Genomic DNA, 15,440 nt, shown 5'->3' with positions numbered 1-15,440 from the left:
TATAATCTTTAAAATCACCTTTTTTTGCGTCCGTTTTTACCTTTAGGTTTTTAACAACAACTAAAAAAACTGTTTTACTGTTCCCACACTTCCCTTTACTTCCAATGTTAACGACAAGCTGTAATGTTGACTTAAGAAGTTACAACAATACGCCACTGTAGAGATATATTGCATGTTACAGAATTGTACCCTAAAGGCCATTAGGTCAACGTTAGTGGCAACCTTACCTGGAAGATAATTTTCATGCAAACGATGACACTAGCCAATGCCGTATTTTTATTTTAACGTTTCCATGAGAGTATTGAACAACCAGTTGTATAAAAATGTAACTTTTTTTAGAAAATACTTATAATGTTAGAAGATAATTGTATGTGAAGCTCATTAGGAAAAACGATTTTTGTATAACTGGTATTATATTGTGGGCCTTGGTTTAGTTGGTCCAGCAAAATTTCCCTAGTTAGATGACATTATGTATTTCCTAAATTGTTCCATACATAAATAATTGTTTTTAAAGAAAACCACAGTGTGCTCATGAGTGTGTGACTAAAGAAGGTCAAGCGGTCAAGCTGAGTCATATAAAAATTAATCCTCGGTGACGAGGCAATGTGGGGATTAAACGTTGTGTATTTCACAACTAGCAGCATCTTGAATTTTCGGGTCTCTCAATGATTTTCCTTTAACAATTTTGAGTGTTTCCAAAGAAACTGAATATAAATAGAAGTAAATCGTCCAACTGCTTCAGATCACGGCAGTTATCGAGTTATGAAGTTCAGAAGTTGCAATGAATAGGAGTTTTAAATTAAATTTCCCATTGCTCCATATTCTGAATTTATAGACCACAGTAATTTCCCCTAATGACTTTAACTGCCGTAACCATTAATTTTCTCCTATATGTCTGGTGCAACAATTGGTGAATTGAACAGCTATTAATCCATTCACATAGATTCACACAATGTAATAGAGAAAACAATCGTATCAAAATACCTCATAATTCTCATTCAATGTATCGTTGTCTTTAATGATGAAAAATACCTGGGGCTCCACTAGTAAAATCTTCTTAACTTGGCTACTTCAAGTTGGACCTATTTTGGGCATTTTCGGTGGTTAATTGGTGTATGAGATATATCATATTAATAGTTAAAAATATCAAGTGCCACGAGATGCCGAGAAGACAAAGTCACATAGTGCGGAGCCTCCAGCTCTATAGAGTGAAGACCCAAAACTTTATGTACAACCTCTATACAATCCTTGGCCCAAAGGTATACGGAACGCAACGGGGTTAAGTAATTTTATTAATTGCATTAGGCCGTGTTTTGAGTTGTTGCCCCAAATTAGAGACAAGTTTCGCTCAGTCAATTTAGGCGAGTTTCGCCCCTGTGAAAGCCCGAAATTTCGTTTCTACATTAGGCTACTTTGTAACTATTAGTGGTCTTTGATACGCCATAAACGTTGCTTCACTGAGATTTAAACTGTTACGAGCTTAATGAGGTGGGGCTTGCTCGGTTTTAAGAGCACAGCTTGAAAAATGATTTGATTTGGTCCGTGAGCATGTGTGTATTTACTATTTAAGTCACTAGTAGATTAGAGAAATCCTGGAAAGAGCATTTGAATTGAGTTAGAACTAGCTGGGAATTCGAGGACGCCTGTAAGCATCAGAATTCGCCATTTGAAGCCTCCGGAGGTTAAATTGATAATATTTAATTTGAAAACCTATATGGCCGGAAAAACGGGAACTTTTTTAATTTATATTTTATTAGCTTTGGCCCCTAAAAACCCGGTTACGTGCACCAAAACCGGAGAGTTCTTTGTCGACGACACGGTTCTGCACTTCAAGATGACCATTAGTCTCCGCGTGTTTGGAACATACGAGATGCGGTCGGGCCCCATTTATACAACGCATTAACAGTCGCGTGTGCGGAACTCACAATGGGTCCTTCAGGGGCCATTAAGCTGTCCAAAGGAGTAACGAATGGTAAATAGAGCCTTTGAATCCGCGCGCGATTACTCTGATTTTTATTTGAACACTTAATTGAGAAAAACTTTTCCCAGTTAATTGAAAAGCTAAGAAATTTATTACATCTTAAAATCATTATCCCCAGCCACCCCCAAATCCTCCTCCAAATCCGAAGCCTCCGCCGAAACCTCCACCTCCTCCATATCCGCCACCTCCTCCATACCCGCCGCCACCTCCATATCCGCCACCTCCTCCGTAACCTCCTCCATAACCTCCACCATAGCCTCCTCCGTAACCTAGAACATTACATTTAGCAATCTATAGTGGATAAGTTGGTCTTTTATGTATGTTACCTCCATGGCCGCCGTATCCTCCGTAGCTCTTTTTTACTACGATTACTGTGGCAGGCCTATAGCCGCCCCCGTAGCCACCACCCCACCCTCCACCATAACCTCCTCCGTAGCCCCCTCCATAGCCACCCCATTTCTTGTAGAAGATAGGAGTTGGCAGTGAAGAAGCAAGGGCTGTGAAGAGGGTTAGGAAAATTGCGATCTGGAATAAAGATATAATAAATAAATTTTAAAAAAAGTAAACAAGGTGATACAAATTCCAAAATCTTCGTATCCTGTTTAGTATTTATATAATAGAGCGGGAGATTAATGCAGAACTTAACTTGTAAGAAAATAATTTAATCAAAGGCCATCATCCAACACATTAGACGATAAATCATTTAAATTACAGCTTTTGCTTGCACAGAAAGGAATTGAACAAAGAATAATATTTTGTTAGGTTTTCCCACATGAAGACGCGATGATGTAAGGTGAAGGAATCCTTCCTTACACACATAACGATTTATTTTGTAGTTGTAAGTAAACGATTATTGTGTCGGTCATGTCGGGTCAGTTGTTGGCCTTGCTTCGTTTTCATTATACAAAGGTACCAGACTAGTCCATTATCCATTATATATTTTGGGTTTTTTTTCCAAGAGATTTCTCGCAGAGGTTTTAATAATATTTTGCCCAACTAGATAGGCAATTAAACCCAGCCACATCTGAAAGTATTGGTAACAAAGCAAATGGTTTTTTCTGCAGATGTGACTTAGCAATAAATTGATAAAAAAGGTTCACGAGAAGATTTATAAGAGAGAACAGAAGTCTAATTAAATTAACTTGCAGAAGTCGAAAAATGGAAATGCAAATGTAAAATTTATTTAGTTATTATTTCGACCCCATCGCGTAGCCTGAATTCAGGGTTAAAATTTACAAAAGTAACTTCAACATCTTTTTGGGCATTTTGATGGCGAAATTTGGGGTGCGCACAGATAACATCTACAGGGTGATAGATAATGGTTTCAGTGTTCAATCCTCGTCTTTGCAAATCTTTATTCCCAAACTTTTCACCACCAATTGAGAAGTCATATCGTTTGTTTTCATAAAAGTAAAACTTCTCTGGTTTTATTTATATAGATGCCTCCTCCCACGAGTCTGGAAACCAATCTTAAAGGAGGGAGAAAGAGGTAGCAGACGTGGAAGGTCGAAATGATCCAAAGAAACGGCAACGTTCCGGAATCATATCCTGAGAGTTTTAATGGAGAGGTGCTTCGGTGAATTCCACCCTACACCATCGCCACAACACCAGGCTAGGTGTTTTTTTGGGGATTTTCCTCGGGTCCGGGGGTCCAAGTACTCATTTAGGTCAAATTTGAAATAAACATCTTTTAAATTCTGTGAAGACAATATTAAGAACATATAACTTTTAAATTTTATCATTTTAAATTTGTCAAAAGAATACGTGCGGCGCTACATACATCTAAAATTCCTTTTTCTCTTTTATTGCATGGAATCTGGCCTTGATTTTGTTCGGAATATTTAAAAAGACGATTTAGGAAGCTGATCAAATTGTATATATTTATTTGGCATTGATTTTATATGCATGATATCTTTATCATTTGGAGGCTGAATGGAGCAACATCCTCAAGACTTTTTTGGTGCTTAACTCTCTGATAATTACTTAGGTAAGTATCTATCTACCTGCTTTATTTATTTTAAAAATTTTACGTTTTCAGCCTGTTCCTTCGGACGATTGGGCAGGTGACTCCAATCAATATGGAAAATACGTATGCCTAAGCAATTATCGAAGGTATGACGTATTACGTGATTTATCAAAAGATTTGAAGAATCTCCATTCAACATTGAAGTCTGGGCGTTTGACTGGCCAAAATAGGTATTTGGACGCGTAATAGGACAGACAAATTGGAACATTTTAGAGGCCCTTTACCTACCGCATTAAAACTTATTCGTTTTGGAGATATTTTGCTTTTAGTGGTTTTATTTAAAACTGAAGGAAGCGACGACATTGTAGACAAAGAGGAAACCTCCAAATTAAGTTAGTCTCTCGGAGTTGTTCTTAGACTATAATTTGTGTCGAGTTTATTATGAGACTGCAGGAATAAGTTGTCCAGTATTGGGAAATTGATAATGATTTAGTGAAATAAAGCAACTTGTTATTCCTAATATTCTGCGGTTATGAACGGTTTGAGATAATTTACATTAATATTAATTTGCCGGGTTTCATACCACGTTCCTGTAGGAGAAAATGGCATTTTCGAAGCCGCACGCACGCAGCTTTTTAGGAAAACTAGAGGCGAAATATCTCCAAAACCAACACCTTTCGTAGGTCTATCTGTGGGTAAATTTGCAGTAAAGTGCGCCAATGTGCCTCTGCTGTCACGAGTCGAAACATCTACAGCGACGAACCGAACACCCCGTACAAAAGATTTTAAAATATTAAAATTCCCTACACTTGAAAAGTTAAGACCGTTTCATACTATAGCGGCACTCACGCGCCTCTCAAGCAAAGCTTAAAATTTAATACCTTGAGCGATCATTTGAGTGTGAGCGTTAGCTTCGCTTCGTTCACCGCATGAGACGGACTTCAAGATAAAAATGGGAAAGTCAATTTCACCCTAATTTAAAAAGTTCTGAAGCTACTGTCGCAGGAAGTGCAAAAAGCGGCCATATATTTGCAATGCAATATCTCAAAAACGGGTAGATTTAAGTATAGCGTAGAAGTTTGCATGAAATACCTAACTGCGAGGAAATTTTGGGCGTCGCATTCGATATACTCCAATATCGCGGTTTCGGGACACCCCGTACAGCATAAAATACGCCCTTATTCTAGCGCCTAAAAAACCATACAGAAAACAGCGTATACTTGTGAATATTTAAGTCGGCAAGGAATTTCCGTAGTTAACTTCAGGTAAATGCATCCGAGTGCGAACGCTTGCAGTACCGCTCGAAAGTAATAGAAGATTTATTTTAAATAAAAGATAAATCGAAGCTGAGCCTGTTTATTTTAAGTATTTGCTGACCCTTTTCGTACCTATTTTCTTGCCGAATCTCCTGACATGAGCGAGCCCAATTGACGAAGGGTTTTGACCCAGAAACGCGTCTTGGGAGGTAACGTTCGAAATGTCGAACAATATGCATTCTTTCATCTCATTGTGTTGACAATTATTTATTGTCTTCAAAAGGCCTGCTACACCGGAATAGGCAAAAGGACCCATGCGTTTTGTGCTTTACTTTTTCAGGCTAAGGAATCTATCATTTTCTTGTCTTTCCTTAAATGGACTATGCGAGCATTTACTCAATATGAGATGCGATTCTCGAGTCAATAAGAAATGTATTTGATGCAGGTTGAAGCTTTATTTCAAAAGCACATTTATAGATATTGAAAGCGACTTTCTCAATTCCCTCTCAAAACCTAAGAATAGTCAATATAGTACATCAATATCTAAATCAAAAATTTGCTTTTTACTGTTTAGTCACGGGAGGGACTTTTTACACAGAAAAGGCCTATTCTTCATATAAAAAAAAACACTTCATTTTGTTTGCCGTACTTTAACAAACGCGAACGGTATGCCTTTCAGTTTTTCTCAGTTTTATAACAAAAACCTTCATATTGTATATTGGCAGTCGGTTCGGAGACGCAGAAAATTTATTTATTAAAGTAAAAATTCACGTGAGTACAACAGCCCTTTGGGGCTATGCCGGTGGCATTCCGAGGAGTTTTTTACCTTCAATTTCGGTGTATATTACATGGCAAGGTGAATAAAATTATGGCAAAAAGCATAGTGGATGAGTGAATGAAATATCCTTTTTTTTTCACGCTTCCATTCTCTAAAAAGTCTGTCTCATCTCTAGAATTTACGCGGCATTAAGTCTCCTGAAAGACATGCTGAGTAAAGTGACAACCGAAAATTGATCGTAATCAGCCGGATTTATTTGCGTTCAATTCTTTTCTGACTGCAACCGTTTTGCTCCTATGTCCCCCGCCCACGCACTGCTGACCCACCCTGTAGGGAGTGTCCAATTTAACAATGATATTCAAAATGTGCACACTGTGTAGATATTATTTAAAAAAATTCCCATCTGTGTGTGTGAAACGTGAAAAAATGCCTGTGCAAAATGTGAATACATGTGAATTTTTTTTTTGTAAATTTTTTTATGCAATGTATGAACAAGCAAAACTTTAAATAAAATCAACTTACTCTCATAAAACTATTCATCCTAACTGACAGAGACGTTCCTCACACAAAATCCGAACACTTGTGCAGGTACTTAATGAATGGCAGGTACGTACTCACTCTTCGCTTATATTTACTTACGGCCAAGTAATGCCAAGGTGGAGGATGGGAGTAAATCCTTATGGTATAAGGAATCGGATGACCGACCTTTACAGCTGGGATTTTCGTCCAAGTTCATTTCAATTCGAGTCTTATGTTGTGCTAAACACCTAATGAATTCTAATGAGTTTCGATAATTGCTACCTAGGCCTTTGCTGTTATTTAGGTAAACACATCAAAAACAGGGAATCCCGGAATGCGCAAACACGCGGTAGTGCTTTCGTCTGCATTTGATTTCGTGCGTGTTATGAGATAAGATGAGAGATCTTCCACTGATGTTTTCCGATGATCCATAAAGAAAAGCGAAAGCTATTGACCTAAACGTTCTCAATGATTCTAAAAGGTGAAAAGGAAGTCACCTTCTCAGAATAAAGGTAGTTAACAATCGTTTGGAGTTTAATGGTGTGTTTCCTTAATTTTTTGTTCTTCAAACTGGACTTGCATGAAAATTGTAGTTAAATAAATCAAAACAAGCTACGATTTAAATAATTTAAAACTACGAAAATTCTGTTTCAAAATTGTAAGTTGAAGATCTCCTCAATTCCAAGAAAATTGCGTTAACACATGGCTAAATAAACAATTATATCCGGTTTATTTCCCCGATTTACTCATACTATAAGATTGCTACCAGATGACCAAAAGCAGGGAATTCCCAAATTTTGATGATTAACAAGGGAAAAGGCAGGACCGGATCGAATGAACTTTATCATCTTGATTCAAAGAGGCTCTGGCTGAACAATCTCAAATGTACGTTTTTCGGTAGTCGGAAATACTCTCAAGACCTGGAAGCCTGGTATTGAGGTCAAAAACCAATTTTCACGTAATTGAACAAATCCCTTGCCAGTATCGAAGTCTCTTTAGGATCATTTCAATTCATTGGATCTACTCTAACTTGCTTATCTCGTACACCACAGGTAGGTATTTCCAAAACAAAAAGGGGATAGGAAACTACATAATAGATTAAGCAATACCTACTTTGCGCCTAATCCAGTCCTGCCTTTTGCTAGGATTAAAAAGAACAAATACCATGGAGGTATATTAAAATAATTCAAAATTAATGCAATTTTTATTCATGGTAGTTGGCAGTTATATTGTTGGCAGTTATTGTGTGAGACAAATAATTACCACTTTATATTTAAAGCTTATTTCCATTTCTTTTGAATATTTATAAGCGTTAGGAGCAGCGGCATCTTCATTCAGCTTAAAACCGTGTCTGCTTAATATACGTATGATTTTTCTATAAACTTTATTTTTTTATATTTCAATGTAGGAATATATAGACCTAAATATTCAACTTTTGCAAGAAGCGTGCGATAAACTCATATTTTACCACATTCAGATGATTGAAGTTGACTGAATGATGTCGACGCGAAGCAGAGATCGGGCAGTAATTGAGTGCGATAAAGACACTTTTGCATATGTTAATTTTTCTAAAAACGCGCATGTGTTACCGTAATTGTAGAAGGCGATAAGATGTTCGCGTGCACACATCGGGTGAAAAGTTTTACTGCCCGCATGTCAACGCCAAATACTCAAAAACAGGTTTGACACTGACACATGCCACTTTGAATTGCGTGCGGTAAAACTTTTTGCTGCATAAGTGCTACTATCAGACGAAAAGACATTTTATCGGTGCTCACGAACATTAACATTAACAAAATTAGATCAATGCCAATGAAATTGTCCACTTCACACTTAAATTAAATCAATCTTTAATTAAAGATTCGCTGCTACGATATTAACTTTATTTTTTATTTGCGTAACAATGATTCAGACCAAATTCGACTTAACCCAAAACAACTCCACAATAAAAATCACAGTAGATAAAACATATCCCGTAGACAGTCCATAAAACAATCCTCGCATATCAATCATATTAATTTGCTTGGGTCCATTATCCTCCCCAATTCCTCGTTTTCGCTTCATCCTGGCTTCAGCTACAAGAGCGTTCGCAAAATCATTGTACCACTTCCTCTCCAAACCTGCCTCAGTAATCCCCATTAGAACCCTGTTAATCGTTAGCAGATATGGCGACCCTGTGGGTACCACGTAGGCCATAAAGAAAGTCGAGACATATTCGGGGATGATGTGCACCAAGGGGACTTTGTTGTCGTTGGTGTATGTTGCCGCAATCTTAAGCTTGGCATCCATGAGCCTCTCCAAAGCAGCAAATTTCCTGGTCTTCACCAGTAAATCTATGGCGCTGATGTTGATCCAGTCTTGATCAACCTTGCGCGAGAGTTTTTGGGAGAGATTTTCAGATTTGTGGTTGAATGGGTTTAGCGACGATTTGATCGTCAATCCGCTGTCCTCCAACTCCTCCAAGTTGTTAATGTCTGCATGCCAATCTACATTCGTGAACGCCTTAATCAATTCTGCAGTGAATAAAGGCAGGAGAATCATAAAGGATATGTAGCAGCCGCTCAGGAAGATCCTCCTGCTTGAGATGTTTTTGCATCTAATCAGGGCTTTTTGGGGTTGTCCTATGGACATGCAGTAAATGTCAGTAATGGCATTCACTGCACCTCTTTCAGGCTGCATTAACAAGTTCAACAGGCAGCATAGAGACCAAACGGCCATGGCCACCATATTTACCTTTTGGAGGAACATTCGATAGATCTTAAGCCATTTGGGGACTGCTTCGGACTTTGGTACCAACACATTCAAGTAGTCGAATATAAAGTATCTGGTGAATTCCAAGCATCCAACATCATAATTTTGCATGTATCTGGCGTTTGCTTGGAAGTCTGCATTTCTGGCCGCCACCAAGCCTAGGGATCCATATATTTTTCCATTCTTGCCCACCCTTCCGTACCATCCTTGGTCTAGGTTCATAGTTGCGGTGAAGTTCAAGAAGCGTTTGAGCTCATGTAGGACCATCCCATCAATTCCATAGAAAGGTCCGTTTACTTTGGCGTAGATCCTTTGGTCTCGAATCAAAAGAGGCAGGTGATCAATTGCAGAAGGAAATCTTTTAAACATGGACACTCGTACGCTATAGCCATTAAGATCAGTCACGCTGTTCCTTATTAAGAAAGGATTCTGCTTAATGTCGCTTAAAGGCTGCAGTAGCACTTGCCCGAACCCTCCGTTGGAGTCCACCAGGAACGGTTTGTAGATAGCAATAATAGATCTGTATAGAGGAGAGCATGGGACGTGAGCGATTCCATTGAGGATTTGGAAGCGTTTCCATAAGTACGCAAGCAGCTCGGCAACCTCTTCGATTTGGGTATTGAAGGAATCCACAATGATGACGTGCAAAGCCCTGGCATGAATGGTAAATCTGTCCACGTTTCTGGAACGAAAATATGCGTACAATTGACCAGCGTCTTTGCCCATGAAAACTCGCACCATGCGATAAGAATGGGAAAAGGAATAGCCACGACGCTCAGCATCAGAAATAATTCCAGTTTCGTTGTTCTTTTTGGCTACAATTTGGACCTTTTTCTCGCCTGGAATTGAAGGGGCGGGGCTTCTAGGCATCAAAACCTCATGCACTTCTAATGCTGTCCCACAGAGGAATGAAGAAGTTGTGATTAAGTGCGCATGGTCAGCTTTCCAAATGATCTTATCTCCCTTATATTTCAGCTTAGTAATATTAACCGACTGGGCTAGCTGGAAGTAGCTACTGTAGATTTCTGAACTTGGAGAAGGGTAGCACTGGGTTACTTCTGAGGTTTCAAGCTTTGCCGCGGACAGCTGCAGTTGAGACAAACAAAGCCAAATTGTAACTCTCATGTTTTCGGTAAGAAAGCTAAAGTAAAACTACCTCTGGAGAATCGTTGTTATTATTGGGCTCGAGTTTCATTAAGTCCAAATAAATATAGAAATAATCACAGCCCTCTGGGGGCATTCAAAGGAGTACAATTTCGGTAATTACTATAATAATAAAGTTTTGACTGGTCGAGGGGCCGTTAGAGCTGACCGATGGCTTAGAGGCGTCTTATGGCATCGAGGTGGCTTTTATGAGGGTCGTCGAAATCCCGTAAACAAAACCCATGAACGATCGAGGACAGATAAATAACGAGGATCAGTTTTTCGAGGCAAACAAACGCGTAGCTCTTTTTCAGGTCCGCAAACAAAGCCAGCTCGAAGATTACTGGATTAGCGCTGCTTAATCCCTCAGCTAGGGCAGCAAAAATTACGCCCCCCGAGTGAAATATGACAGGTGCTCCGGTGATAATCAGCCGCTGTTTAGAGTTCCGGCTCCAACATTTTAGAGAAATAAGTTGATTTGGGCATACAAAAGGCGAGAGACCCGGGGTTAAATTAATTTATTTGTGCCTTTATACGTTAAAGGAGTGCTATTTGGAGCTGTAGCTTTTTCTCCTGTGTGGCCAAATGCAGAGAGAAAGAGCAGGTGCTTACCATGAGTATTACTGAATATATCTCCAGTCTAGACTTTATGCTGAAATCATGAGTCTGTGTAATTTTCCTCAAAGCCTTAATTCACTTCTTGAAACGTTTTGTGCCGCTAAGTGCACAGTTGTAACCAAATAAACCCACAAAGGATAGAACATTTTTTAAAATTTTTGCTGAGATGGGCTCTGATTATTTAGCTTTTAACGTGATTTTCATCAGAGGTTAGTTGCAGCTTTCAAGGCGAAAGTTGAACGCCAGTACCGAGCCGCTGTACTGAGAAGTGCCGTTCTGGTCCATATTTACAAAAAAATACAAAGTTGAGTTGAACATATTTCAGGAAATGACTACATGTGGTCATTCATGGCCCAATGCCGTGAGCAGCTTTGCCCCTTCTCCCTTTCTTCATATAGTATATAGTTAGATGCATTGTAAGTCCTCCAATTTAATCTATGTAGTGTTAAAACTCTACGTCTCGAATATGAGACTTTGGACTATGCAGTAACCTGAGAGATTATGGATCCTTCGAGAAGCTCATTTCTTTAGATACTTTAGATTTTATTAAAAAAGGAGTCGAAGGAATTTCCAACTTCCCCTGCCATTTTGGAGGAAAATTTGGACTATCTGTCCCAATAAATAATGAGTGTGTAGGTTGTCCCAAGACAAAATGTTTTTTTTTTATGAACGGGAGCGTTTACCAATTTTTGGTTCCTATGTTTGATCTACGTAATTTCAGAAGTATGCTGCTCGAAGAGGAAATTTTGAATTATCCAAACCCTTATTAGGTACGTATTGTTGCGGCTGGCGTGCAGCCGCCGTAGGTAAAAGGCAGGAAAAAAGTTTATCGTAGCGCGCTCGACTAAGTGATTTATTGCTTTCTTTTATCTACGTCGAATCTTCTGGTATGTTTGTTCATGTTAATGGGCATGTTTTCCAGAAACTTGTGAAACCTTTTAGTCATAGGATCTTTAGCTATATAAGGAGTTGTTGTTAAGAAGAGCGGGTTAGTCTAAGACTAGTGCAGCTATAAGAACGTATCGAATGTAGTAAATGATATTCAAGTGTTTAGTGATGAAAAAGTTATTAAGTGGACTATTATTTGGAAAATTGTAGTATCTATTTGTCGAGTTAATAAATGTTGTTTACGTTGAAAGCGAGCATTTTGGAGTCATTCGAGTCGTGAAACCGTAACAGTATTCATTCGAGAAGCGCAACTCTTTAGAAGTTTTTAATTTCCTGAAATTGCAAGTAATTGAAAACAGTTCTAACAATATTTCAATTTGAAATCCTGAGAGGCTCGTGCTTAATGCATTTGTGGACTATTTCAAATTCGAGAATTAGAAACTTTGGACTCTCGTAGCTTACACTACATGTGTCCAGTAGTGCTTTCATAGAGGAAGCTAGTATTTTTCAAAAATTTAACTAAGATCGCTGGATGATTTAACACTTTTTATTTTCTTAAATTGTATTAAAACTAAAACTATAATCATCTAGTAGGTCCTCCATACCTATGGGGAAATAAGACATTTAAAATATGCATTTCATAGAATTGATGGGGCTGTTAAAGAATTTTTGGATTCATACGTTGCAGCAATTTGTGTCTGAAAAGTGTCAAAATTATATTGCTGCAAAAAGAGCTTTGGACTATTAAAATTTGCGAAAATAATTCGATTTGTTCATTCTTCTTGCGCAGGAGTGAATACAATGAATATGAAGTAATAAAATTGCAGAATGGAAATTTGTGCGAATCTGCTTGCAATATTCCATTGATGGCAATTTAATTTGGAAATTTACTTGCAAATTGCTATTTTGAAGTTTTTACTTCCTTCATCTTCATTTCTGTCCTATCTTCTTTAACTTGTTTTTTACGGCAACTTTGATAGTTCTGAAAGATGATTTGAAATTTTATTATTCAGATTTTATTGCCGAAAGGACACTGATGAACCAAGCGTACTTGCGCCCGTACGGAAAGTGATTTCACAGTCACTTTGTCCCGAAATGGTTAAGTTTTTTAAATTCATTTATTCCATGTGTCGACTTTTATTCACATTTCAAAATTGAATCCCATTTTTTGCTTAATTTCTTCAGTTGTCTGTTTTATGTTGCAACTATTTATATTCAATTTCATTGTATTTGCGATCAACTGTAACCAGTGGCATAGCCATGAAGCAGATTTACTTGCAAATTTCCATATTGTAATTTTATTACTTACTTCATATTCATGGTACCTGTTTTTGCGTAAACGATAAAAATTCCAAACTTAAATTGTTTCCCGCAGAAAATAAATCTTATATTCAATTACTTTTGAATGTTTGGAGTTCCTAAAATTACACAATTTTCATCAATATTTGATATCTCTTAAACGTCCCTGCGAAATGCAAATTTGGGCTACTGTAAACGGGGAGGACTACCCAAGTTCAGGTGAGGTCATCGAGAACCTATAGCCTCTCTGTATGGGAAGTTAGTATTCAAAAATTTTCCATGATTCATGCCAATATTTGCCATTTTTTTTGGGTCGTTTACTTACCACTTGGTTACGATAAAAATACCGTTAGGAGAGGAGGCTCGGACTATAGAAATTTGCAGATATCATTCGAGTGGTTGCTCGAGACAAAAAGGTGCTCTTTAGAAAGTTTTAATTTGCCTAAAATTTTGAAAATTCAAAAAATAGCTGCTAATGTGACCTTGTATTTCAGAAAAGATGAGAGATTTTGCAAATCCGTTTGTGTAGGGTCATAGCATCGCGACGATTAATTCAAGCTATTTTTTTAGGGCAGTTACTCTACCTGTTCCTAAGATATCAGCTTGAAAACTGGAAAAAAGTAGGTACTTCTCGCCTTTTTTTGAAAATTTCAGTTTCAATGTCAAAGAACTGCTTAATACATTTGAGGCCTAAATTATACTGCTCGAATAGGGGACTCTGAGTTCCGGATTGCCGATTACAAGGAACGATCGTGTAGTAGCTAATTTTACAGAGAATAGAAGGGTGTTTTGACAATATTTGAGTTCCTAAGATGTTCCTGTGAAGTGTGGAATTGGACAACTAGAAGGGGGATTTTAGGCACGCGGCAATCCAGCTTCTTGTAATGAGTAAGCCACCCTTAGATATATATTGTAAAGCTGTTGCTTTTTTAGTTCGAGTCTTTTCTTGTATCTGCATGACATTAAAATTGTATTGCAGCCCTTTAATTATCGAAATTCAGTGTAATATGGGTGCAGCTCATCCTTTTAGGAAGACTGAATTTCATTAAAAATTCAAAGAATAAAATGCAGTTTTTATTGGTATTTGGGCCCTAGTAGCATATTAGAAGTCAGAACTTTTAACTATCCGTGTTCCGTGTTAACTCCATTGAAAAATTTCATAGGAATCATAAGAAGTGACGTAACAGTTTGGTCCTTCAATCTACCTAATGTGAAACTTGTAATACTTGCTCGGAGAGGAGGTTTAGGGCGATCGAAATCTCTATAAAAAGTGGACTTTTCCCAAAAAAAATTATGGATGTTAATCCTTTTTGGATTAAAAGTTGCCCCGGAAGCGGCATTATTTATGACTGCAAAATCCATATTACCTCCCTGAATTTTCCAGATGAACTGGATATGTATCTCAAAAAATGTATGTGGACTTTACTGTATACATTAAAACATAAGAAAATAATATTGAGTCTAAAAGGAGCAATTAGGTTAATGAGCCACAGTCACTAACAAGATATCAGGCATGACTCGCATAATACTCAGCTGCACGGTGCACACAGTTTTTGCATATTAACTACAAATATGTTCTCTGTTCGGAAATTCATATGCTACCCGTAACTGGAGACCTATAAAAATTTAAAATTGCATTCTAATAATTGCCATATCAGTTCTTCCTATTGGCTGAAGAGTCCATATAGGAAAAATTCGCGACAAAATTGCATCGCACTTTACAATTTTCGAATAAAGCAGTTGAAAAGGGAGGGAGACATACGACCAAATTTCCGGTTCCCCACGATACACTTCATACACACAAGTGAAACGGCTTCTATTCAGGATTTTGCGAAATCACTTGGATCGAGTCCAAGAATGCTTAATTCGGCATTAGGGAGTATCGAGGGTGAATTGCAGGACATTCGAGAGAGATATATGTCTGTAGAGTGTCACAGAGGCGTAGCTGCCTCCAATAAACCCAGAAGTTAAAAAATTGTCTTGCGGCAGAAACGAGACTTAGGTAATCTGGAACTAAGTTAAAAATATGTCCGCGAGTGAAAAGAAAAGCGAAACAAAGGAGGGGGACATTAAAATTCGCATCTAAACTGCTCGTAAATAAAGTCTCAATTTACAAGTGTATTACGCTGTCACGGCAGCCTAGGAGCAGGTCTTTCGATCATATCCAGCAGCAGCCTCCACGACGCATCCCCGACGCGAAAAGAGGGAACGAGGAACGTCCAGAATCCGGAATCAAATTCA

The 15,440-nt window shown here is 38.1% G+C and overlaps 1 protein-coding gene across 2 annotated transcripts in view; it reads right to left on the bottom strand.

Annotated features, from left to right (window-relative positions):
• Positions 1-1,990: 1,990 nt before the first annotated feature.
• The window catches only part of LOC136415189 (acanthoscurrin-1-like), a 62,088-nt gene continuing 48,638 nt past the window's right edge, over positions 1,991-15,440 (bottom strand). The window contains exons 2-4 of one of the 2 annotated variants that reach the window (XM_066399653.1): positions 6,504-6,527; positions 2,308-2,506; positions 1,991-2,250 (exon numbers count right to left, since the gene is read on the bottom strand). In XM_066399653.1, coding sequence (XP_066255750.1) covers positions 2,090-2,250; positions 2,308-2,506; positions 6,504-6,521 — 378 coding nt within the window. In that variant the 5' untranslated portion in view covers positions 6,522-6,527 and the 3' untranslated portion in view covers positions 1,991-2,089. Of the gene's footprint in view, positions 2,251-2,307; positions 2,507-6,503; positions 6,737-15,440 lie in introns of those variants that run through there. The other variant, XM_066399654.1, reaches the window with a different exon arrangement.

The sequence above is a fragment of the Euwallacea similis genome, chromosome 19, assembly GCF_039881205.1.
Source record: "Euwallacea similis isolate ESF13 chromosome 19, ESF131.1, whole genome shotgun sequence".
NCBI lineage: Eukaryota > Metazoa > Arthropoda > Insecta > Coleoptera > Curculionidae > Euwallacea > Euwallacea similis.
Note: the sequence above shows the minus strand (reverse complement) of the source record. Positions and strands in the feature narration are given on the sequence as shown.